The 26,679-nt window shown below is 43.1% G+C and overlaps 2 protein-coding genes and 1 pseudogene across 5 annotated transcripts; all 3 read left to right on the top strand.

The window, feature by feature from the left end:
* The first annotated feature begins 1,692 nt into the window (after positions 1-1,692).
* LOC115679419 (putative F-box protein PP2-B12) lies at positions 1,693-16,115 on the top strand. 4 transcript variants are annotated; one of them, XM_056312833.1, is made up of 4 exons: positions 12,355-12,683; positions 12,732-12,811; positions 15,215-15,333; positions 15,453-16,115. In XM_056312833.1, exons 1-4 carry the CDS (start codon positions 12,482-12,484, stop codon positions 15,949-15,951), a joined length of 900 nt encoding a protein of 299 aa, XP_056168808.1. In that variant the 5' UTR covers positions 12,355-12,481; the 3' UTR covers positions 15,952-16,115. The 4 variants fall into 4 exon arrangements, with proteins under 4 accessions (XP_056168802.1, XP_056168801.1, XP_056168808.1 ...); XM_056312829.1 differs by having other exon boundaries at positions 12,355-12,689; XM_056312827.1 differs by lacking the exons at positions 12,355-12,683; positions 12,732-12,811; positions 15,215-15,333; positions 15,453-16,115 and adding exons at positions 1,693-2,229; positions 10,242-10,360; positions 10,480-11,060.
* A 3,476-nt stretch (positions 16,116-19,591) lies between these two features.
* On the top strand, positions 19,592-22,184 carry LOC115679431 (putative F-box protein PP2-B12; annotated as a pseudogene).
* A 153-nt stretch (positions 22,185-22,337) lies between these two features.
* LOC115679409 (probable serine/threonine-protein kinase PBL25) lies at positions 22,338-26,660 on the top strand. Its single transcript, XM_056309613.1, has 6 exons — positions 22,338-23,485; positions 23,578-23,716; positions 24,363-24,553; positions 24,637-24,880; positions 25,133-25,524; positions 25,664-26,660. Exons 2-6 carry the CDS (start codon positions 23,623-23,625, stop codon positions 26,045-26,047), a joined length of 1,305 nt encoding a protein of 434 aa, XP_056165588.1. The 5' UTR covers positions 22,338-23,485; positions 23,578-23,622; the 3' UTR covers positions 26,048-26,660.
* Positions 26,661-26,679: the final 19 nt, after the last annotated feature.

The raw sequence follows: 26,679 nt of genomic DNA, 5'->3' as shown, positions 1-26,679 counted from the left end.
AGAATGAATAATATACGAAGTTGTATAATTCATGATTTATATTACGTATTTTGAACTTCTTATGGTTTAAATGTATTTCGAATGTTTGCTTTGTGAAATTTATGGTGTTACCTTATCTTATATTTATGTTTGATACGTACTGGTGTTAATAGTTTGGTTGCTCAATGTCGTATTGTTGATATATATAAAATTTGAAATAGTATGTTTATCCTTTTAAAGTATACAAAAAACGAAACAAAAAAAATAATCGGCTGGTCCCGAATTGACTTTGAAATTGAATTGGACCCGTAGGGTCGACTTAGGTCAACAAGGTCGGTGCTCGGTTCCAAAGTTTTGAATCTACATAAGCACATGATTGTCAGCTGGTTGTTCGGATGATCTCGGAAGTTGTAACTTCTTATGGATCTCTGGAAGTGCTTATGAATAACTGTAAATAACGTTAGGAAGTTATTAGCAGATACAAAATTACTGACTGTTTGTAAGTAACGGCCGTTAGTGGGATATAGTCATGGCCACGGTTCGGAACCGACCGGTTCCGGTTCGTGGCCAAGTATGAACCGGAACCGGACGGTTCCGGGCTGGTTCCGGTTCCGGGCCGGTTCATAATTTTTGTTTTCTGTTTTTTTTCTTTTTCTTTTTTTTTCTTTTCTTCCTCCGCCGGCCATAGCTGGGGCCGGCGGAGGTCGCCGGCGTCGGGCGAGGGCTCGACCTCGCCGGCAACTGGCGAGGTCGGCCTCCCCGAGGCCGGCGAGGTCGAACCCCGCTGACGCCGGCGAGGCTCGACTCGCTCGCAACCGGGCGAGGCCGGCCGCTGACGCCGGCGAGGCTCGACCTCGCCTGCAACTGGCGAGGCCGGCCTCGCCCGACGCCGGCGAGGTCGAACCCTCGCCAGATCTGCAGCTTCTTCTTTTTTTTTTTTTTTGAACCGGGCCCGGAACCGGCGGTTCCGGGCCGGTTCCAAACCGCGGGCCCAGTCAACGGGCCGGGCCCGGATTTGACCGGGCCGGTTCCGGTCCGGTTCCGGGCCGAAACCGGCCCGTGACCATGACTAGTGGGATATAAACATCCACGTTGTAACTTCTCTGTACACACAATTAATATCAGAAATCAAGTTCTTCTGCACCTTCAATTATTTCTTTCAATTCGTACAAATTGACTCTTCCATCACCATTAAATTTCTGCCATTCTTATCTTCCCGTACTCTTTAAATTTCCAGTACTAGCACTTTAAATTCCTTTATCATGACCCAGACAATTCTCAACATATATTATAATATAATATGAGCCCCTTTTTGCTTTTGGACCAAAACTTCTTTCTCCTTTTGTTTCATGTGCGACTAAAACAAGAAGTCTCTCAAGACCTGTTAAGGCCGATGATCCTGAGTTTTGTTCATGAGTTAATTAATCAGGCGCAAAACACCTTTTTAGGGGTGGTGTGGTGTTGCAGCAGAAATTCTAGCTATGCCCCTTTAAGTCCACATCAGAGGAACGATACCGTGGTCTGGATTCCCAATACAATAATTTGAAGGGAAAGCCTGCTCACAACGCTAACCCGTGAAACCAGCGTATGAGAAGTGTGAATGGAATCTCTTCTTCTGCAATTGCTGTTTACGTGCTGAACCGGCTCGATCTAGACCATGCTTATCCCTGGTTTTGAAGGATATCCGTATCCATCTTAAAAATTTAAAAAAAAACCGTCCGGGTCGGGCTCGGGGCGCACCGGGTAGTTGGCGGCCCGAGCCAGGGACCCAGAGGAAGACCAGCAAAAGCGACGACAAAAGCTGTGAAACTGTAAACAGCATCTTTACTTCCGTGCTTCATCGTGGCCATGGCTGGGGCGGAGGCGGCGGTGATGAGCATCGGCAACCTCGGACTCGGAATTCCGTCGTCCGAATCGGAAACAAGAACGTCGGACCGAGGAGGTTCGAACGCCATGGATCACCCAAAGGAGGTGGTGGAGATGGACGGCTTGCCCGAGGGGTGCGTCGCCCACATCATCTCCCTCACCACCCCTCGCGACGCCGCCCGCTGCTCCGCCGTCTCCCGCGCCTTCCACTCCGCCTCCGACTCCGACGCCGTCTGGCGCAAGTTCCTGCCCCCTGATCTCGACCTCATCGTCTCGACTTCGCCGCTGCCGCCGCCTCCGCCTCTTGGGCCCCCGCTGACCAGGAAGAAGGACGTCTTCCTCCGTCTCTGCGGCCCCCCTCTCCTCATCGACTCCGGTCGCAAGGTGACTTTGATTTTTGTCGAGCGCATTCTGGGTTTTTGTGCCGGCCGCGAGGTGAAATGATTGTCGGGTTTTTGTGGGCCCGGAGTTTGATTTTGTTGGATCTTGGAGTGAAAGGTGACGGTCTTTGAGATCGGCTTGCGGGTCGAATGGTTCTGAACTTACTTCTGCACAGAACTCCGGTTTTGGGTGATCCGCATCTGGAAGACCATGGCCGATCTTACGCGTTAAAGACAAAAGTTGAGCCATTTTCCGATGGTTCCAGGCTTTCAGAATAATTAGCGTAATCGGCTGCAATCTCCCAATTATCTGCGTGTTATTAGAACAGATGGTTCGATGTTGAGTGCCTAACACCGTTAGTCTCAAAGGCATGAAGCATAAACCGTGTCAACTCTAACTTTATGATTTTGCCGATATTGGCTCAGCACTTGGGTTCAATTTTGTTCTGTCTTGCTTTTTTAAAACTTGGGTTGGTCGGTTGGTCGGTTTTGGCTTCACTGCTTGTGCTGGGCAGTATGAAGAAACTGATGATACTCACTAGGATGAATTTAAAGTTAAACTTGTAGGTGAGAAAGGGCATCATTTCCGATAGGCTGTTGTGCTCCGAATTTGTGCACCGCCTGTAGTAGCTGAATACCAGAGTTAGGGAAATGGCTGTTGCAGTGTAACTGGCTTTAGTCAAAGTTGGGGATAGAATTGGAACATTGTTGCGGTCTAACGCAAACCCTCTCATTCTCTAATACACCATCAGGTGCTTGTAATCGCTGTCGAATTGACGTCAAACCACCGTGGATTTCCAACGAACGTAAAGTTGAACAATGGCTGGAGTCAATTTATTTTCGATCATGTTTTCCGCATTTGATTCTAATTGTGCTTGAATTTTGTTCTTTAATACATGATTAGAATCATTCAGTTTTATTCTAACATTTGGTATCAGAGCATGTTTAGTGCCTCTGCCTTGTTTTTGTCGAATTTTGGGTGCATTTTTCGGGGCTTTTGTGATGAACATTAATTCGGGCATTTTGGGGCTAAGAGGGAAATCGCCGATTCCGGCCAAAATTCCAGCGACCCACCGCTTGATTCGGACCGGCACGGTCGTACCGCCATGGAGAAGAATAGCCCTCAGTTAATTTGGCATATCGGTGATCGCCGGAGGCTAATTGCGCGGCGGAAGTTGCGTGTTGGGGTTTGTGCATTTTGACGGAATTTTGCTTGATTCGGGCATATTCTTGGCCGTTTTCGCCGATTTTTGGGTTCATGTGGTCGCACCGGTGTGTTCTCGGAAACCCACTAATTATTTTGGTCTGAGTTGGGCTGCTGCAGGAGACCCATTTGGTCGAAGGCGCGGCGGAACGGCGAAGAACGTCGAAAAAAAAAAATTGGATTTGCTCGTGCGGAGGAAGAAGGGGTGTGGCCCCACGCGTGTGAACTGCTGGCGCGTAGGTTCCACGCGCGCGCAACTGCCAGGCGCGTGCGCGGCCACGTGCGCGGTAGTTACCAAGCGCGTGCTCGGCACGTGCCCGAGCGGTGAGGCACGCGCCCTTGGGAACCGGCGGACCCATTCATTTTCACGTTTCTGCCCCCTTATGGTTATTTACTGTTTTGCCCCTTTGGCCGAATTAATTTACAGTTTTGCCATTGGCTGAAGTATTGACATTTTTGCCCTTGGTGGCATTAAATTACTGTTTTGCCCTTCATGCATTATTTGTGAATATTTTATGCATGAAATTAAATGTCGAGTGATCCATATATTTTAATTAATTAGAGAGTAGCCACATCATCTTTAATTAATTAAATTATATATTAAGAGACTCCGGATCACATTTGGAAATGGACATTGATTGTAATTAATCTTATTAATATGATGAATTTTATCCCACATGAATTTTTATTATATTAATTTGATTAATTAGGTTGAAATAACATATTATTTTTCTTAATTTACCCACAGGGATTAAGGAAAGGAATATAATATGATAGTTTCTTCATGAAATATTTATGAATCTATTTAAATTAAAAACTTAGCCCACAGGCAGTTTTTATGTTATGTGATTCATATTTTGTGACATGCTTTACATTGGTAAAACATGATTTATGTATATTTTACCTCAAATTTTGTGACATAAGCATGATTGTTTAATATGCAGTTTTGCAACTTGTGAATTTCTCTGAATTTAAGAGATGTTCTCATATTGAATGGTGAAAACTATAAAGTTTGGAAGGAGTTAATTCTTCTTCAATTAGGGTGCATGGATATTGACTATGCTATAAGGAAAGACGAACCACCTGCTCCTACTGACACGAGCACTGCAATTGAGATAGCCCTTTATGAACAGTGGGAGCGGTCTAACCGCCTTAGTATGATCATAAGGACTAAAATATCTCCAAGTATCCGTGGTTCGGTCGCTCAGCATAGCTATGCTAAGGCTTTATTGGAGGCCATTGATGCGCAGTTTGAGACTTCTGAAAAGGCACATGCCATGACCCTGATAATGAAGTTTTCATCTATAAAGCTCATAAGTGTTAAATGTGTGTGTGAGCACATCATGAAAATGAGGGACATTGCAGCTCAGCTGAAAAACCTTGAGGTTGAGATATCTGAATCATTTCTTGTATACTATATTCTGAACACTCTCCCATAACAGTATGCACCTTTCAAGATCTCCTACAACACATAAAAATAAATGGTCAATTAATGAACTCATGACCATGTGTGGTCAAGAGGAAGAGAGGCTGATTATGGAATTGGGAGAAAGTGCTCATTTGGCAACACAAGGAAAGAATAAGGGTCACGGCAAGCAGAAAGGGAAAGGTAAAATACCTCCCCAAGCTGACATTAAGAAGGAATCCAAATGTTTCTTCGGTAAAAAGAATGGGCATATAAAGAAGGATTGCGTCAGATTTAAGGCCTGGCTCGAGAAGAAAGGTAATCCAACCTCTTGTGTTTGTTATGAATCTAATATGGCTGATGTGAGTCACAACGCTTGGTGGATTGATTCTGGTTCTACAATCCATATTTCGAATTCCTTGCAGGGTTTTCAAAACCACAGGAAGCCAGTGGGAAGTGAACAAAGCATCTATTTGGGAAACAAGATGCGTTCGCATGTGAAAGCTATTGGGACATGTAGATTAGTTCTCAATAGTGGCTTTGTTTTGAATTTGAAAAGGACCTTTTATGTTCCAAGTTTCTCTAGAAACTTAATTTCAGTTTCAAGACTTGTACCTTTGGGTTACTCTTTTAACTTTTCAGATGCAAACTTCAGTTTATTGTTTAAATCTGAAATTGTTGGAAACGGTACTTTGTCTGATGACCTTTTTCGAATTAATTTACAGGACAATGCCTATTATAATGCGATGCATGTTCATGATAATGCTGGTGTAAAACGATGTGTTGTGAATGAAGATTCCTCTATGTTGCGGCACCGGAGATTGGGACATATCTCCATAGATAGAATTAAGCGATTAGTAAATGATGGAGTACTCGCTACTTTGGATTTTACTGATTATGATACTTGCGTGGATTGCATAAAGGGAAAGCAAACCAACAAGACAAAGAAAGGTGCCAAGAGGAGTACAGACATATTATAAATCATACATACAGACATTTGTAGTCCTGATATGGACTCATATGATCAGAAATACTTCATCTCTTTCATTGATGATTACTCACGTTACATGTATCTCTACTTGCTTCATCATAAGCATGAAACGTTGGATGCCTTTAAGTTTTTTAAGGCGGAAGTAGAGAATCAATGCGGTAAGCAAATTAAAATCGTGAGATCAGATAGAGGTGGAGAATTTTATGGTAGATACATTGAAGATGGACAAACACCTGGTCCGTTTGCAAAGTTTCTTCAAGAGAATGGAATAGTTGCCTAATACACTATGCCTGGTTCTCCAGACCAAAATGGCGTAGCAGAAAGAAGAAACCGAACTTTATTGGACATGGTGCGGAGTATGCTTAGTAGCTCCAAACTTCCTAAGTCCTTGTGGACTGAAGCTCTTAGGATGGCAGTGTACATACTAAACCGAGTTCCAACCAAGGCTGTCCCAAAGACGCCTTTTGAGTTATTCAAAGGTTAGAAACCAAGTTTGCGTCATGTACGCATTTGGGGATGCCTGTCTGAAGTAAAAGTCTATAATCCACAGGAAAAGAAGTTGGATCCAAGGACTGTAAGTGGGTATTTCATTGGATATACCGAAAAATCCAAGGGATACAGGTTTTATTGTCCATCTCATACTACTAGGATTGTGGAATCAAGAAATGCTAAGTTTCTTGAAAGTGACTTGATTAGTAGGAGTGATCGATTGAAGGACATTGTTCCTGAGAAAGATCATTCAGATACTCAACCTTTCACTTCAAGTATTAGGTTGGTTGTTGTTCATAATGCCCCTTCAGTTCAGTCGGCTATTGAACAACCAACTATTGAAGTTCCACAACCTGCTGATATTCATCCGGTAGATCCAGTTGTTCAGCAATTACCAGAAACTGTTGAACAACCAGTTGAACAACAAGCTCCTCAGGAGAATGTTGATACAACATTAAAAAGATCTACTAGAATGAGGAAATCAGCAATTCCTGGTGATTATATTGTGTATCTACAAGAGTCTGACTACAATATTGGAGCTGAGAATGATCCTGAAACGTTTTCACAAGCCATGAGTAGTGATGAATCCAATTTGTGGTACAATACCATGAAGGATGAGATGAGTTCTATGGCATCCAACGAAGTCTGGGATTTAGTTAAGTTGCCAAATGGTGCGAAGGCCATTGGTTGTAAATGGGTCTTCAAAACTAAGAAGGATTCATTAGGCAACATTGAGAGATATAAAGCTAGACTTGTTGTCAAAGGATTCACTCAAAAAGAATGAATCGATTACACGGAGACATTTTCTCCTGTATCTAAGAAAGATTCTTTTCGTATTATTTTGGCATTGGTTGCCCATTTTGATATGGATTTACATCAAATGGATGTGAAAACGGCGTTCCTCAATGGGGAACTAGAGGAGGAGGTTTACATGAAACAACCTGAAGGATTCTCCTCTAGTAAAGGTGAGCATTTGGTGTGCAAGCTTAAGAAATCTATATATGACTTGAAACAAGCATCCCGCCAATGGTACTTAAGGTTCCATGATGTCATCTCTTCATTCGGCTTTGTAGAGAATATCATGGATCAATGCATATACCAGAAGGTCAGTGGGAGCAAAATTTGTTTTCTTGTGCTATATGTGGATGATATTCTACTTGCAACCAATGATAAGGGGTTGTTGCATAAGGTGAAACAATTCCTCTCTAAGAGTTTTGACATGAAGGATATGGGTGAGACATCTTATGTCATTGGCATTAAGATCCATAGAGATAGAACTCGAGATGTTTTAGGGCTATCTCAAGAAACCTATATCAATAAGGTCTTGGAGAGATTTCGAATGAAAGATTGTTCACCAAGTATAGCACCCATTGTGAAGGGTGACGGGTTCAATTTGAACTAGTGCCGAAGAACGATCTAGGAAGGGAACAAGTGAAGAACATCCCATATGCTTCTGCTGTCGGAAGCTTGATGTATGCTCAGGTTTGCACTCGACCTGATATCGCTTTTGTTGTGGGAATGTTGGGAAAATAGCAGAGTAATCCAGGGATGGACCACTGAAAAGCTGCAAAAAAAGTGATGAGATACCTTCAAGGTACTAAAGGCTACATGCTTATTTATAGACGGACTGACAACTTGGAAGTAGTTGGTTATTCAGATGCGTATTACGCTGGTTGCGTTGATTCTCGAAAATCAACATAAGGATACATTTTTATGTTAGCTAGCGGAGCCGTGTCATGGAGGAGTGTGAAACAGACTTTGACTGCTACTTCCACTATGGAGGCCGAGTTCGTTTCTTGTTTTGAGGCTACCTCGCATGGTGTATGGTTGAAGAGTTTCATTTCAGGGCTTAGAATTGTTGTTTCTATTTCTAGGTCATTAAAAATATATTATGACAATTCAGCTGCGGTTTTTACGGCTAAAAATGCCAGAAGTGGCAGTCGAAGTAAGCACATCGACATTAAGTATTTAGCCATAAGAGAACGTGTTAAGGAGAAAAAAGTGGTTATTGAACACGTTCGCACTGAATTGATGATAGCTAATCCTTTAACTAAAGGCATGCCACCAATGAAGTATAAAGATCATGTGGCTAGTATGGGAATAGTTCCCATAATGTGATTTATCGTCGTATGGACAACTTTTGTTGTTTGAAATTCTTATTCAGTTGTAATGTTATTCTCAATTTCTGGTGTACACATTCTGTTGTTTATGAGAATAACAATTATCCTTGGTTCTGGAATAAACATAGGGTTTATTCATTAAGATGTGTTGTCACGTATGGGTTAACATTAAAAGAATAAGATGCATTGTGATACATGGAAGATATTACTCGCTCTTAGAGGACATGTCGCCATGATTCATGTGTCTTGTTTCTTTTCTTAAGCATAAGGTTTTCGTGGATTTGGTTGGGTAATCCGTATGATGAAAATGTTGGGATCAAGTGGGAGAATGTTATATTTATAATGTGATCCCACATTTAAGGATATAATTTTTGAAATAAAACTTATCCATTGGGTTATGATCCACGTTTTTTCTTTTAAGTGACGGTTATCTATATACGGTTTTTTCCACGCTTCGTACCCGTTCGGTGACAACCGCCCTTTTCGATAACTGCCTTGATGGGAAGCAGTTTATAAAGACGAACGTTCATTTCGTAAGGGTTGACACAAGGTCTAACGCAAACCCTTTCATTCGGTAATACATCATCAGTACGAGAGGGGATTGGGTTAGTAGAGTGCGCCCGTAATCGCTGTCGAATTGATGTCGAACTACTGTGGATTTCCAACAAACGTAAAGTTGAACAATGGCTGGAGGTCATTTTATTTTCAATCCTGTTTTCCGCATTTGATTCTAATTGTGCTTGAATTTTATTCTTCAATACATGATTAGAATCCTTCAGTTTTATTCTAACAGCATAAACCGTGTCAACTCAAACTTTATGATTTTGCCGAAATTGGCTCAGCACTCGGGTTCAATTTTGTTTTGTCTTGCCTTTTTAAACTTGGGTTGGCTGGTTGGTTGGTTTTGGCTTCACCGCTTGTGCCGGGCAGTCTGAAGAAACTGATGATACTCACTAGGATGAATTTAAAGTTAAACTTGTAGGTGAGAAAGGGCATCATTTCCGATAGGCTGTTGTGCTCCGAATTTGTGCACCGCCTGCAGTAGCTGAATACCAGAGTTAGGGAAACGACTGTTACAGTGTAACTGGCTTTAGTCAAAGTTGGGGATAGAATTGGAACATTGTTTGTTCCATAGAGAAGCCTGCTGTGGAGGTGAAATTGTCCCGTTGGTGCAGTCTCTGCTCTCACGTACGTGATGGCATAATTGTGAATGCAGGGAAAATTTTTGTCTCCATGCGTGCTAAAACGTGATGTTCTTGTCTGAATCGAGGGTGGACTAGTTGAAAGCAGAGAATGACTTTAGACGGTGTTGCTCCTAGAATTGTTTGGGCTGGATATAGAGATGGGCCATCTATGCTAACCATTTGGTTAATGTTGGACGGTTGACAAATCAAAGAGTGAAATGCATTCAATTGAAAAGTTCATAGCGTGATAGTTCGTCTATGTTTTGTGCTATTCTATTACTGGGAGAAGTTCACGGAACACAACCTGGTTGCGATGGTCTCTTTGAAGCAATGGCAGAAGAAGTTGCTCTAGTCTGTTTTTTCGTTTTCGTTAAAGTGGAGATGATTGAAATCCTAAGTACTTAATTTAAGTACAACAATCTTAGTTTAATCGTTTTGGGAATCGTGTCTCGAGGAGTATCATACATGTCCGATTGGCTGTTTGTTCAGCATATCAAATGACCGAATGATATAATTTGCTCCCCATGATTATCCTTCATTATTATCATGTTCTTACGGAGAGACGGCGTCATCTTAATTTTCGAAATATTTCACATAGAATGATCTTTCCATGTCTTGCGCAGAGTTTTGCACTTGAAAAATGGAGCGGGAAGAAGTGTTATATGATTGGCACCAGAGATCTGGGTATAATATGGCATTGGGATACTCGCTACTGGAGATGGAGTTCACTCCACGTCTCAAGGTCCATCCAATCTCCAAACTGCCGTTACATTTTCCAATTTTGCTGTGGATACTGTCATCTGTCTTCTTATGTTTGGCATCCATTGTGTGGTTACTGAAATCTGTTCTTCTATTTGAAAGATTCCCAGAGGTGTCAGAGCTCCTTAAAGTATGCTGGCTTGAGGTTTTCCTTCATATGGAGATGCGACTTCTGTCTGCTAACACATATTATGCAGCTTACTTTATCTTCAAGTTTGTGCATGGGAACTATGGCTTTGAGAATCAAGAAGTGGAAGTGTCCATCTCTTCTGGTTACGCTGTTGAACGGTGCATTATTTTTTTGGATCCTGATGGGAGGTTGAGACAGCAATATCAAACCACGCAAGAGAGACCCGCGGCAACAGAAGTTCAGGCTAGGGAGAAACAGATTCCTCGGGACAGAGGAGATGGGTGGAAGGAAGTCGATCTGGGCGAGTTTTTCGTGAGCGACCCTCCAGCTGGGGACATCCGAATAAGCTTGAGGGAGGTGAAAACTAATAAGTGGAAATCCGGGCTAGTCATCGAGGGTATCGAGCTTCGTCCTCTACATAGATGACTTCTCGAGAAAGCAATCGCGTCAGGGCGTAGGTCGACGGAGATGAGGTGAATGGGGGATATTTGTGAACATTACAGATGATTATACTTTGCATAAGATGTTACAGAATAAATTTTTACTTGGGGGTGTTAATGGACCCTGGTCAAAGCTGTGCGAATATGTATATCTATCTAAGAGGCATTCTATTTATGGTATTACTTTTCTGTCGGTGGTACTAAATGCCTTCTCTTTTCATGGTGAATTGGACCATTTCATGCACGAAGCAGGGCCATTTGGTTTTCTGACTAGACATGATCAGATGACCAGAAATCTTTTGTTCCCGTCTCGACCATTCTTGCATAAGTTCTCTCGGTTCGAACTCATTTTTCGGTTTCGGCAGTAAGAGAACCAGAATAGGCATAATCAAATTTTGTATGTGGGTATGGTAGAACATCAGAACTAACCACGAGTAGGTACAAAATTCTTTTCCGTCACTGGTTTTTGGGAGCCCGGTGCTTGAGTTAATTTGCGTTTCCTCGACCGATTGAGTTGATTACGGTGGTGATCTCACCTCATATATGAAATGACTCTTTAATTCACTCGAGCGTGACCGACACGTTTCATCAATGAACGCGCGGAATTACATCAATCGCCTTTCTTTTTTGTCGGCCGCATGCAATGACGTATTTATGCGTATTTCTGTGGCGACTATCGGCTGTTACTCTCATCATTTTCCCTTGCTTGCGTCCGTAGGAACCGCTGAAGATGCGCCGGAGAGTTCGCAAGAGATGGTGCCGTCCAGCGGCAACGACCGTGCGGTCCCCAGTCGGCTCAGTTCTGCCCTTTATGGCCTTCATTGGCGTCTCCATTCTCACAATTAGAGAAGTCAAGCCGCCCAACACCCCACCCTCCCCCCCCCCCCCCAACCACCGGTGATATCGTCGGCGTGCGGTATGAAGGCGGCTCTGGCTGCACCGAGAAGTGGGGCCCCAAGGAAAACCAGAAAATAGAAAAAAAAAACTAGTGGTGAATACCACCAAAAACTCCAAACTAGTATATTTATATTTTTTGATCACCCAAAACTCCAAACTGGTATATCCGTGATAAATTTACCTTATGTTAATTTCCATTAAACTTTATCATCAAATTACTGAGTTTGATAATACGTGAGGATGTATCAGTATAGGATTTTACCTTCCGTTTGTCACAGATGTACCGATTTGTGATTTTTCGCGGTATTAATCTAATTCAATGGAAACTAACGGTGGGTCAATTTGTCACAAATGTACCGTTTTGAGATTTCTGGTGGTCAAAAAATTAATTTGGGGTAAATTTGTTACAATTATATTAGTATTTGGCTAAATTTGTTATAATGTAACAGTTGGGGTTTTTTTTTTGTGGAATTAAAAAAAAAAAAAAAAGGAAACTGGATGCATTATCTGCTTCGTGCCTGTGGACCTGTGGTGGTCAGCAGTAAGCAGCAACCTCGGACGCAGAATTCCTCGTCCCGAGTCGGAAACAAGAACATCGGACCGAGGTTCGAACGCCATCGATCCCCCCCAAAAGAAGATGGTGGAGATGGACGCGTTGCCCGAGAAGTGCATCGCCCACATCATCTCCCTCACCACCCCTCGCGACGCCGCCCGCTCCTCCGCCGTCTCCCGCGCCTTCCGCTCCGCCTCCGACTCCGACGCCGCCTGGCACAAGTTCCTGCCCCCCGATCTCGACCTCATCGTCTCCACTTCCTCTTCCTCCTCGCCGCCGCCGCCGCCGCCGCCGCCGCCGCCGCCGCCGCCGCCGCCGCCGCCGCCGCCGCCGTTTGGACCCTCGGTGACTAGGAAGAAGGACGTCTTCCTCCGCCTCTGCCGCGACCCTCTTCTCATCGACTCCGGTCGCAAGGTACTTTGATTTTTGTCTAGCAAATTCTGAGTTTTTGTGCCGGCCTCGAGGTGAAATGATTGTCGGGTTTGTGGGCCTGGAAGCTGATCTAGTTGAATCTTGGAGCGAAAGGTGAAGGTCTTTGAGATCGGCTTGAGGGTTTTGAACTTCTTTCTGCACAGAACTCTGTTCCTGTGTAATCCGCTCCTCCAAGACCATGGCCGATCGTACGCGTTAGTGACAAAAGTTGAGCCATTTTCCAATAGTTGCAGGCTTTCAGAATAATTAGTGTAATCAGCTGCAATCTCTCCATTATCTGCGTGTTATTAGAACAAATGGGTTTGATATTAAGTGCCTGACAACGTTAGTGCTGGGGTTCCCTCATTCCATCTGCCTGCACCTGCAGGGTAGTCTCGTAGGTATGAAGCATGAACCGTGGGCCCGTTTGGTTCGGCTTTGGGGGAATGCATTCGGGAGAATGCAAATACCTTTGGGCTAAAGGGGTTTTCCGAAATGCAAGTAGCGTTTGGTAAGTGTTTTGTAAAATCAACTTGGGCTAAATGACTTTTGCTATTTTTTTTAAAAAAAAAAAAAAGCTCCGGTGGAGCTACACCGCCGGCCATCGCCTCCGGCCAGATCTGGTCGCCGGCCAACCGCCGACGGCCAGATCTGGTCGCCGGCGACCACCGCCCTGGGTCGCGCGACCCGGCGACCGCCGCCTGGGGTCGCGCGACCCGGCGACCGCCGCCTGGGGTCGCCGTACCTCGGGCGGTCACACTGGGTTGCGCGACCCAGGCGAAGCGTTGCCCGGGTCGCGAGACCCAGGCGACGCCGAGGTCCGGCGACCCCAGGCGGCGTCGCCGGGGTCGCGCGACTCTCGCGACCACCGCCCGGGGGTCGCGCACCCGGCGACCGCCCCGGGTCGCGGGGCCTCGGCGTCGCCCGGGTCTCGCGACCCAGGCGAAGCGTTGCCCGGGTCGCGAGACCCGCGACGCCCGAGGTCCGGCGACCCCAGGCGGCGGTCGCCGGGTCGCGCGACTCTCGGGCGACCACCGCACAGGGGTCGCGCGACCCCCAGCGGTGGTCGCCTGAGGGTCGCGCGACCCCTGGGCGGTGGTCGCCGGAGTCGGGCTAGCCCTCAGGGGGCGGCCGCCGGCCACCGGACGTCAGTTTAGGGAAGATGAACAGTATCAATGAATAGTGCAAGTTGCATTCCGAAAATGCAACTTCCCAAAGCACCTTCAGAGGTGCATTGGCCAAAGGTCCCTTGGCCAGCATTCCGAATGCAATTGCATTTTCCCAAAGTGAGTAAAAAAAATTGCCAAACGCTATTTGCATTTGGCCAAGGGACTTTAGAGGCCAAATGAGCATTTGGAATGCTGAACCAAACAGGGCCCGTGTCAACTCAAACTTTAAGCTTTTGCCGAAATTGGCACAGCACTCAGGTTAAATTATGTTTTGTTTTGCTTTTTCAAACTTGGGTTGGCTGGTTGGTTGGTTTTGGCTTCACTGCTTGTGCTGGGCAGTCTGAAGAAACTGACGATACTCACTAGAATGAATTTAAAGTTAAAATTGTAGGTGAGAAAGGGCATCAGTTCCGATGGGCAGTTGTGCTCCGAATTTGTGCACCGCCTGCAGGAGCTGAATACCAGAGTTAGGGATGGTTTTGAACGCTATGCTTTGGAATGGCTGTTGCGGTGTAACGGGTTTTGAGTTAATGTTGGGGATAGAATTGGAACACTGTTTGTTCCATAGAGAAGTCTGCTGTGGAGGTGAAATTGTCTCGTTGGTGCGGTCTCTTCTCACACGTATGTGATGACATAATTGTGGATGCAGGGCAAATTGTCTCCATGCGTGCTAAAATGTGATGTTCTTGTCTGAATCGAGGGTGGACTAGTTGAAAGCAGAGAATGACTCTAGAAGGTGTTGCTCCTAGAATTGTTTGGGCTGGATATAGAAATGGACCATCTATGCTAACCATTTGGTTAATGTTGGACGGTTGACTTATCAAAGAGTGAAGTGCATTCGATTGAAAAGTTCATAGCGTGATAGTTCTTCTATGTTTTGTGCTATTCTATTACTGGGAGAAGTTCACGGAACACAACCTGGTTGCAATGGTCTCTTTGAAGCAATGGCAGAAGAAGTTACTCTAGTTTGTTTTTTCGTTTTTGTTAAGGTGGAGATGATTGACATCCTAAGTACTTAATTTAAGTACAACAATCTTAGTTTAATCGTTTTGGGAATCTTGTCTCGAGGAGTATCATACATGTCCGATACGCTGTTTGTTCAGAATATCAAATGACCGAATGATATAATTTGCTCCCCATGATTATCCTTCATTATTATCATGTTCTTATGGAGAGATGGCGTCATCTTAATTTTCGAAATATTTCACATAGAATGATCTTTCCATGTCTTGCGCAGAGTTTTGCACTTGAAAAATGGAGCGGGAAGAAGTGTTATATGATTGGCGCCAGAGATCTGTCTATAGTATGGGGTGACACTCCTCGCTCCTGGAGATGGAGTTCACTCCACGTCTCTAGGTCCATCCAATCTCCAAACTGCTGTTACATTTTCCTTTTTTGTTGTGGATACTGTCATCTGTCTTCTTATGTTTGGCATCTGTTGTGTGGTTACTGAAATATGTTCTTCTATTTGAAAGATTCCCAGAGGTGGCAGAGCTCCTTAGAGTATGCTGGCTCGAGGTTCACGCCAAGATGGAGATGCGACTTCTGTCTGCTGATACATATTATGCAGCTTACTTTATCTTCAAGTTTGTGCATGAGAACTATGGCTTTGAGAATCGACCAGTGGAAGTGTCCATCTTTCCTGGTTCCGCGGGTGAGCGATGCACTATTTATTTGGATCCTGACAGGAGGTTGAGACAGCAATATGAAACCTGGCGAGAGAGATATCCGCATATTGCCCGTGATGCATCCGCGGCAAGAGTCATTCAGGATAATGAGAAACAAATTCCTCGGGACAGAGGAGATGGGTGGAAGGAGGTCGATCTGGGCAAGTTTTTCGTGAGCGACCCTTCGACTGGGGAGGTTCAAATAAACTTGATGGAGGTGAAAAGTGGTAACTGGAAATCCGGTCTAGTCATCCAGGGGATTGAGCTTCGTCCTACACAGATGACTTCCCGAGAAAGCAGTCGTTAGCGCATCGGTCGATGGAGATGAGGTGAATGGGGATACTGTATATGTTACAGATGATTTATACTTCACGTAAGATGTTACAGAACAAATATTTACTAGGGGGTGTTAATAAAAAGGGAGGACCATTATGAAAAGTTATCATTGATCGGTTCAACCCTTCTTTGGAACATTTCAGGAGTAAAATCTGGATTGTATTAGGCCGACGTGGGGGTGTGCACTCTTAAGATCGTTTAAGAGGTGGACCAATTGAAATGCGCAAAAGCTGGCCCGAAAACTACCAAATTCTCTACCCAAAAAAAGAAAAGAAGAAGTAGTAATCTTTCATTGAGAGAGAAGAAACAAAAGATGCAGAAAAGATTAACGTTTTTGTCATGCTATTTTGCTTAAGAACATAAATTTGAGTCATGTCATGAGCAAAACTGGTACAAACACTTACTGACTTAGAGAAACGGTGGTGATATAGGGGCGGATTTGGTATTTGGATACTACTTCTATCAATGGTCTACTCAATTATGAATGATTAACTATGAGGTCATGGAAATGTAAATTATCCCTAAATAATGTAGAGATAACAAAAATAACTCAGTCATTTTTTAATGAAATATTTATGAAGTAAGAGTTTAGTTAGGGTTGATCGACCTAGTATTCCATTTTTCTTAGAGTCCTGCAGAATGAAGCTTGACCGCAAGATCCACCGGTCGAGCAGAGACGAAAGTCGGCCTTAGTGATCCGACGGTGTCCTCGTCTCCCCAGATCAAAAAATCCCTCAAATTTATATATGATATATTAATGGAAAATTTCTTTCTCGCCCTTAGTATCGAGTTCTAAGATTAATCGCCATCGACTAGCTTGGCACAATTAGAGGTGATCGGTTTCAGGGTAGGTCGGTTCCCACCCTTAAACTGGGAATCGGATCAGAAGAGTCGGTTTCCAATTTGTGAAATCGGGTGGGTCTAGGGACCAACCATGACGTTATGGAATCCTTTCTTGGCCAGTTCTCACATTTTGGGCCAATTAAGGTAAACATCAACTGAAAAGGGAGATCAACAACTGTAATTGACTAGAAAACATGCCAAAATCATCCGTCAAATAACAAAGCATTTTTCGTTAAAAGAGAACATAATTAATTTCTGACATTTCTTTTCGCATATTAGTTCAAGTAGATGTTCCAATTTTCCCATATATTCTTCTGGGGCAAATGCAAATAAGCAATTTTCACTAAAGGAAACAATTAAAATTTGTTTTAGCAGATTAGTTCAAATGTGTGTTCCAACTCTCCTCCTATATACTTCTGCAAGATGCAAATGTTAAAAGTTCGTAAGAGAATGAAGAATGAACCTCTGCTACTGTAAATGTTGTGAACATAACTGAAGGAGGCAAATTTAACCTACTGCACAATGTTTGATGTCCCTCTTATCATGATTTGATTCAAAAAATCTCAAAAGAGTCAACAGTGACAAGGAGGGTTAAAATGTTCCTTCCAAGACCCAAAAGAAAATGGGCTAATTATGACAGGAAGAGGTTTCTTACGTAAAGGTGGCAATAGACAACCTTCAAAATCCCTACACAAGAAAATCATTTCTGATATATGAAACAAATGAAAGAAGGAATCATACTTACTCATCTAGTAATGAGCAAACGCTTGCTAGTGCCAAATTTCCGGCAGATTTAAGAAAGTGTGCCTATGATATATATATATATATATATATATATATATATATATATATATATATATCATATATCTCGATCTAGTTTGGTCCAGTTAGTTCGGATGGGTGGGTCTAGGGGTGAGCAATTCTAGGTTCCGCGGTTCTAGGTTTTAGGTTCTTTATAGGTTCCATGTGGAACCTGGAACCTATCCTCGGGTACATGTTTCCCATTTTTTAGAACTTAGAACCTATCCGTCGGAACCTGAAACTTAGAACCTACCCTATCATAGGTTCCAGGGTAGGTTATAGGGTCTAATAGGTTCTTTTTTTTATTGCATTTTTAATTAAGCAAAACAAAAATGAACGCAATAATACTGAACAAGCTTGTCATTCATCAAAGAGAATACAAAAGATTAGTTTTCCTGGCATTACGGTTCAAATAAATATAACTAAAATGAGAAGTTATCGCGTGAATTAATACTAGAAGTGAGCAGTTTTATGTTCCGTATAGGTTCCATCCACGATAATAGGTTCCTTATTTTTTGAAACTTGGAACCTACCCTATCACAGGTTCGAGAGTCGGTTATAGAATCTACTCAGGTTCCATCTGTATTATTAATTGAACAATTGCAGTGAGTCATCACCTTTAATAACCACCACTTACTGCTATGATCCACTAACCACAATTTATATTTAGATACATGAAGAATATGAAACATTAACAAGTCATATAATGAAAGTTTAGATTAGTGGTTCTAAATTATACATTTATCATCTAATGCCATGAAACACCGCAGGATCACAAGAAAATAGGTTCAAGTTCCAAGTTCCACCTACCTAGAACCTAGAATCTACCCATCGAAACAGGTTCCCCAATTTTTAGAACTTAGAACCTACCCTGTATATCTTGGAACCTGGAACCTACAGGTTCCCATTGGTCAGTTCTCACGTTCTAGGGTACTAGAACCATACTCACCCCTAGGTGGGTCCATACCTGTAACCAGGAATCGGACTGATATTCGCCGGTTCCGATTTTTAGGAATCAGGAATCGCCCGAAATCGGCCGGTTCCGGGTGGTTTTCGATTTGATATGGTTCTTTTGCTCACCCTTAAGCATAGTCTTCCATTAGGGCACAAGAAATGAAAAAGAATTGCTTGAGGAGTTTAACTTAAGTGAATCCCTTTATTATGATAACTCTATTTGACCGAAGAAGTTATATTTTCTAGTTTTTTTTCATCTTCTTTATTTTATCCCATTTAGGGAAAGAGTGACCCCTTAATTAGCGGTGATCGGTTCCCGATTCGGTTGATCCTAGAACCGGGGACCGGACCGGTACAGTGGAACCAGTTACTTTTTTTTTTCACTACTTGATGCCATCTCTTTGTGTTTCTCACTACTTTTTTAGAAAAAAAGATCCGAGTAAAAGGACCCTAACTATATGCTGATATATCTTTTACGATAAACAACAATTAAAAAGCAAATTTATAAATTGCATATCGAAAACAACAAAATAAACCCATAATTATCGAGAGATAATGATTATTTAGCAACCGCGAATGATCAAATAGTATTAATGATCCTCAAATTGAAAAGACAAACCGAAAAACATCCTAAGTTCAGTCCACATTTTACTAATTTTTTTCGAAGAAATAAAAAACAAAAAAAGCACATGTAGTCGGTTCCAAAAGGAACCGGACCGCTCGGACACCGGTTACACTTTTAGGAACTGAGAACCGGATCAATACTCCAGGGAACCAGATCAAACCGGCCAATCCAGTCCGGTCCGAGCAATTCTCAGTTTGAGCGGTCCGTTTTGCATATCTCTACCCTTAATTGACGTTTCGAAGGATATCTATATACATCTCAAAACAATGAAAAACCGTTTTATTCCGGGTCGGGCTCGGGGCGCGCAAAAACCAGCAAAATCAACAAAAAGAAGCTGGAAACTGTAAGCACTAATCAGCATCTGCTTCCGTGCTTCGTGCCTGTGCACATGGGGTAGCCAGCAGCAGTCAGCAGCAACCTCGGACGCAGAATCCCGTCGTCCGAATCGAAAACAAAGAACGTCGGACGGAGGTTCGAACGCCATCGATCCCCCCCCCCCCCCAAAGAAGATGGTGGAGCTGGACGCCTTGCCGGAGGAGTGCATCGCCCACATCATCTCCCTCACCACCCCTCGCGACGCCGCCCGCTTCTCCGCCGTCTCCCGCGCCTTCCGCTCCGCCTCCGACTCCGACGCCGCCTGGCTCAACTTCCTCCCCCCCCCGATGTCGACCTCATCGTCTCCACTTCCTCTTCCTCGCCGCCGCCGCCGCCGCCGCAGCCGCCTCTTGGACCCTCGCTGACTAGGAAGAAGGACGTCTTCCTCCGTCTCTGCAGCGCCCCTCTTCTCATCTACTCCGGTCGCAAGGTGCTTTGATTTTTCTCGACCGAATTCTGGGTTTTTACGCCGGCCGCCAGGTGAAATGATTGTCGGGTCTTGTGGGCCTGGAGTTTGATTTTGTCGAATGTTGGAGTGAAAGGTGACGGTCTTTGAGATCGGCTTGAGGGTTTTGAACTTCTTTCTGCACAGAACTCCGGTTCTGTGTAATCCGCTTCTCGAAGACCATGGCCGATCATACGCGTTAGAGACAAAAGTTGAGCCATTTTCCAATAGTTGCAGGCTTTCAGAATAATTAGCGTAATCAGCTGCAATCTCTCCATTATCTGCGTGTTATTAGAACAAATGGGTTTGATATTAAGTGCCTGACAACGTTAGTGCTGGGGTTCCCTCATTCCATCTGCCTGCACCTGAAGGGTAGTCTCACAGGTATGAAGCATGAACCGTGTGAACTAAACTTTTAGCTTTTGCGGAAATTGGCTCAGCACTCGGGTTCGATTTTGTTTTGTTTTGCTTTTTTAAACTTGGGTTGGCTGGTTGGTTGGTTTTGGCTTCACTGCTTGTGCTGGGCAGTCTTGAAGAAACTGGCGATACTCACTAGAATGAATCTAAAGTTAAAATGGTAGGTGAGAAAGGCATCATTTCAAATGGGCGGTTGTGCTCCGAATTTGTGCCCTGCCTGCAGGAGCTGAATACCAGAGTTAGGGATGGTTTTGAACGCTATGCTTTGGAATGGCTGTTGCGGTGTAGCGGGATTTGAGTTAAAGTTGGGGATAGAATTGGAGCATTGTTTGTTCCATAGAGAAGCCTGCTGTGGAAGTCAAATTATCCCGTTGGTGCAGTCTCTGCTCGCACGTACGTGATGATATAATTGTGAATGCAGGGCGAATTGTCTCCATGCATGCTAAAACGTGATGTTCTTGTCTGAATCGAGGGTGGACTTGTTGAAAGCAGAGAATGGCTTTGGAAGGTGTTAATCCTAGAGTAACCATTACTGGGAGAAGTTCAAAGAACACAACCTGGTTGCAATTGTCTTTTTGAAGCAATGGCCAAAGAAGTTACTCTAGTTTGTTTTTTCGTTTTTGTTAAAGTGGAGATCATCGACATCCCATATACTTAATTTAAGTACAACAATCTTATTATAATCGTTTTGGGAATCATGTCTCGAGGAATATCATTTCTGTCCGATACATTGTTTGTTCAGCATATAAATGACTGAAAGATATATACCTACTTGTAATTCGCTCCCCATAATTATCCTTCACTGTTATCATGTTCCTTATGGAGAGACGGTGTCATCTTGGTTTTCCAAATATATCGCATAGAATGATCTTTCCATGTCATGTGCAGAGTTTTGCACTTGAAAAATGGAGCGGGAAGAAGTGTTATATGCTTGGCACCTGAGATCTGTCTATAGTATGGGGTGACACTCCTTGCTACTGGAGATGGACTTCACTCCACGTCTCAAGGTCCATCCGATCTCCAAACTGCTGTTACATTTTCCATTTTTTCTGTGGAGACTGTCCTCTGTCTTCTTATGTTTGGCATCTATTGTGAGGTTACTGAAATCTGTTCTTTTATCTGAAAGATTCCCAGAGGTGGCAGAGCTCCTTAGAGTATGCTGGCTTGAGGTTCACGCCAAGATGGAGATGCGACTTCTGTCTGCTGACACATATTATGCAGCTTACTTTATCTTCAAGTTTGTGCATGGGAACTATGGCTTTGAGAATCAAGCAGTGGAAGTGTCCATCTTTTCTGGTTCCGCGGGTGAGCGAGGCAATGTTTATTTGGATCCTGACGGGAGGTTTAGGCAGCAGTATGAAACCTGGCAAGAGAGATATCTGCGTATTTCCCTTGGTGCATCCGCGGTGAGAGTTGTTCAGGCTAGGGACAAACAAATTCCTCGGGACAGAGCAGATGGGTGGAAGGAGGTCGATTTGGGTGAGTTTTTCGTGAGCAACCCTCCAACTGGGGAGGTTCAAATAAACTTGATGGAGGTGAAAAGTGGTAACTGGAAATCCGGGCTAGTCATCCAGCGGATTGAGCTTCGTCCTACACAGATGACTCCCCGAGAAAGCAGTCGTCAGCGCATAGGTCGACAGAGATGAGGTGAATGGGGATATTGTGAATATTACAGATGATTAATTCACATAATATGTCACAGAATAAATTTTTACAAGGGGGTGTTAACTGGACCCTGTTCAAAGCTGTGTTAGGGCCCGTTTGGTTCAGCATTTCCAATGTTCATTTGGAGAATGCAAATACAAATGGCGTTTGGTAAAAAATCATTTGAAAGCCATTTGAGAAAATGTAATTGTGTTTGGTTATTTTTTTACAAATGAGCTTTTTATCTATCTAAGATGCATTCTATGTATGGCATTTCTGTTCTGTTGTGGTTCTAAATGTGTTCTCTTTTCATGGTTAATTGAACCATTTCATGCCCGACGCAGGGCCATTTGGTTTTCTGACTAGACATGATCAAATGACCGGAATTCTTTAGTTCCATCTTGACCATTCTTCTATAATTTCTCTCGGTTCGAACTCATTTATCGCTTTCGGCAGTAAGAGAACCAGAATAGGCACAATCAAATTTTGCACACTTTAAGCATAAGATAGATGGCATTAACGTGGTTCACCGGAATAACAATAAAAAAGGAACACGTCATTGCTACAATGAAAACAGGGAAAGCCTTCTTGTTTTTGGCCAGTATTAAAGCATTTACATGGAGAATGATTAGGTACAAGCAAGGCAGGCTCTGTAAGGCAAATGCTACCTTCTTTGTGGCTGACCAAATGATTCATCTTCACGAGATATACATAGGAAGGCGGACATATGAGGAGCTGAATTATGATTATATGTTTGGCTGAAAAAACATTAGGGCAATATGAATCAATCCACTGTCCATCTTTATATTTGGAAGGGCATTTAAATCTGATCTTCTTTGTTAAATTTTCTGCATTTACCAATTATAAAACAGCTGGCATAAACATGAACCAAACCCAATTATGGTCCTCTCTTTGTAACTGACTTACCATGGAGGAACTTAACAAAAATCCCACATTTTCCTCTTCTGTTATGCCAAATTCACTTTACAGATAAGAGAAAATTTTCAGATGTTCTTCCCAAAGAAAAAGACCGCAAAATGGCTCGTTCTTCTGGCGATTGTTCTTCATCCTGTTGACTCCAACATCAATTGTCTGAGGGGTCCTTCAAATTGTTGCGAGTGTAACAAAATTTGAAGGACCCTTGGCCTTTCACATTCCTTACTGGCCTCCATGAACCAGACCCAACTATGGTCCTCTCCTCGTAACTGACTTACCATGGAGGAACTTACCAAAAATCCCACATTTTCCTCTTCTGTTATGCCAAATTCACCTTATAGATCGGAGAAAATTTTCGGATCTTCTTCCCAAAAAAGAAGACCACAAAATGGCTCTTTCATCTGGTGATTGTTCTTCATCCTGTTGATTCCAACATCAATTGTCTGAGGGGTCCTTCAAACTGTTGTGAGTGTTCCAAAATTTGAAGGACCCTTGGCCTTCCACATTCCTTGCTGGCCTCCTTCAGAGGGCTGCTTTCATGGTATTTCTTTTCACAGGATTCTTAATGTGAAAGAAGACAGTTTCTTGATCTGTGTCCAGGCATGAGTTGCTTCCCCTGTTTCTCATCACACGTTAAACAGATTAAGAGGGAGCACCTGACTCCAATCGAAGGCCACAACGCATCACACGCACCCGGTAAGACTGCATATGTTGCTTGTTTTCCTTAATTCTTTTGAATTACATCATATGCAAATTCTAGATGATTCAAGTTCATCCACCATGTTCATATTGCCCCCTAAAACACCACCATATCTACATTTAAGTTTCATTTCTCCATCCGCCATCTTTTAGTATTTTCAAGGTTTGACCTAAAGGAGCCAGAAAATTTGGGCCGCAGTGGATCATAATGCATTGTTGTTTCTAATAAGCGGAGATTTAGAATGGAAAAGGTTGAGACTTCTATGGCATTACCGCAGATCCAAATATGGTTTGATTTTACTCATGCACTTTCTTCTAGCTTATGTAACACAAAGAGCATTGGGTAGTAGAATAGCCAAATAAAAAGGTACAATGTATTGGAGACTCGCCTTGAAATGTGGAAGATGAGTTGGGGTTACAGATTGATTTGCTCTGCTGATCTTCAAACAAAAAGTTCATACCTGTGGAGAGAACCTTTTTGTGGGCATTTTAAATTTGCCTTCGGCTATGCACTATCTAATTATTCCACATATCAAATTCACAGCATGTGCCACTTTTGACCTTCATGCTAGTGTTGTCGTTAAGGTGAATTAATGTTCAAGAAAGTGCGCTGGTGTAAATTTTCCGTCTTTTAATGCTGCAGGGGCTGAGAAGCAGAAACTAGTTGGTGAAACCCAAAACAAGCCAAACAAGGTGGACCGTGAAAAAATCAAAGTGCAACATTTCACTTTTCGTGAGCTCGCATCTGCTACAAAGAATTTCCGACCGGAGTATCTGTTGGGAGAAGGCGGATTCAGTAGGGTATACAAGGGCACTCTTCAAGGTAGTGGTCAGGTAATAAAAGTGCCGTTCTACGCTCTTTTTCTTTTTCTTTTTCCTTTTTTCCAGGCAATTAAGCTCTTTGATTCACTACTCAGGATTGTCCACTGGTGGTGGCTGTAAAGCAACTTGACAGAAATGGATTACATGAAAACCAGGAGTTTCTTGATGAAGTTATGACATTGAGTCTAGTATGCCATGACAATCTGGTCAACCTCCTTGGTTATTGCGCCGATGGGGATCAGAGGCTTCTGGTATACGAATACTTGCCTGGGGGGACACTGGAAGATCATCTGCTTGGTACCAAAAGCTTTCCACCAAACCCAAAAGCAAACAAAAAAGGTACCTCTTTGTGGAAGTTTTAGAAGTTCAAATGGCAACATGATGCTTTAGGAAAGAAGAAGGAAAAACTGCTTGAGTTTGCATGCAAAGTACTGGTGTATACTTCTTTTGTTGCTAACAGAGCAGCTTTCAAACTCTAATGAAGTATAATGTGTTTCACAAGATGAACCATACATATTTCCACCTCTTGTTCTGGAGAAAAATTTCTTTGTCTAATTAATGGCTGGATTTTATGCCAAAACTTAAATGCAGATGTTGCGCCAAATGAGGAACCTTTGGACTGGTTTGTCAGGATGAAGATCGTGTATGGTGCAGCAAAAGGCCTCGAATATTTGCATGGTAGCTGCAATCCCCCTATTATACACGGTTATCTAAAGTCCACAAACATCTTGTTGGACGAAGAGTTTAAGCCAAAGCTGTCTGATTTTGGACTGGCGAAGCTTGGATCTGCTGGTAATAAAATGCATGTGTCGTCCAGGGTGATGAGGACTTATGGCTATTGTGCTCCAGAATACACAACAACAGGACAGTTAACACCAAAATCTGACGTTTACAGTTTTGGAGTAATTTTACTGGAACTCATCACTGGACAGAGAGTAATTGACACCACAAAACCCAGCGAGGAGCAGAATCTAGTTGCTTGGGTAATATGCATTTTTCATATTTGCATTTTTCTCATCAAACGTTTTGGACTGCTTTAAGTATTGATCGTAATTGTGGGACTCATACACCAAAATCAATCAAAATATTTGACTAATTATGGAGTGATTGGATAATATGCAGGCATATCCGAAATTCCGAGATCCTAAACTATTCCCACAAATGGCAGATCCGCTACTCCAGGGGAAATTTCCCGAGAAAGACTTAAATCAAGCCGTTGCTATTGCTGCGATGTGTCTTCAAGAGAAAGCATCTGTGAGACCACTGATGAGTGATGTCGTGACTGCTCTCAGTTTTCTTTCAGGGGCATCAGATGAGAGACCATGTTCATCTCTTGCGGATCCTGAGCTTCATTCCCCCAAGGAAAATGATGGAGAAACAGAACATGATGACGACAGTGACAGCAGACAAGATTACTGCAGAGAACATTCTGATGTGGTGGACATAGATGAGAAAATTTTGTCGTTTGGAGATCAGTTTTCATGGCGAGAAAAGGGAATATTCTGATCATGAGGACAAAATGGGTGAGAATGATTACCAGCAAATCGTTTTGGAAGCCAAATAAAGTCTCATTCGAGTTACCACAACAGCATGTCATTGGACGAAGAAGCCTTCTTTGAGAAAATGAAAGAAGCAGGACGCAGATGAAACAGAAGTGTCTCTTAAGTGACAGAATCATGTGTCAATCTCATGATGGAAATATTTTTAAATCGTGAAACCAGCATGAGATTGAATGGGAGCAGCTTATGGATCCTGCTAAAGTTGCTAGGTAGATGTAATGAAGGTCCTAACCTGACTATCATACGAAGGTGAGATCACAGCGGGGGAAGTGTTCCTTTAGGTGACAAAGGCAAGCGAGATTAATGGAAATATTAGTGTCTTCTGGGACATAGAGCAGCTGGGACGAGAGATGACATCGGCTTTGTTTTTCTGTTTTCACCACTATAGATTACAATTGTGTGATTAAGCCAAAATAGCATCTGGGACTTGTTTGAGTCGAGCGCATCTAATTGCTTCCAGATGAAAGTGTTTAATCATGGATTACCATTGGTTTCATTAGATTTAGCATGTATTTATATTTGATGCTTCTTTGTGGGAATGCTTTACGCTTTGATCTGTAGTCCTTTTGCAATTAAGTA

The sequence above is a fragment of the Syzygium oleosum genome, unplaced genomic scaffold (genome assembly GCF_021117445.2).
Source record: "Syzygium oleosum isolate NSW1041296 unplaced genomic scaffold, Sole_v2.1 Sole_v2.01, whole genome shotgun sequence".
Lineage (NCBI taxonomy): Eukaryota > Viridiplantae > Streptophyta > Magnoliopsida > Myrtales > Myrtaceae > Syzygium > Syzygium oleosum.
Note: the sequence above shows the minus strand (reverse complement) of the source record. Positions and strands in the feature narration are given on the sequence as shown.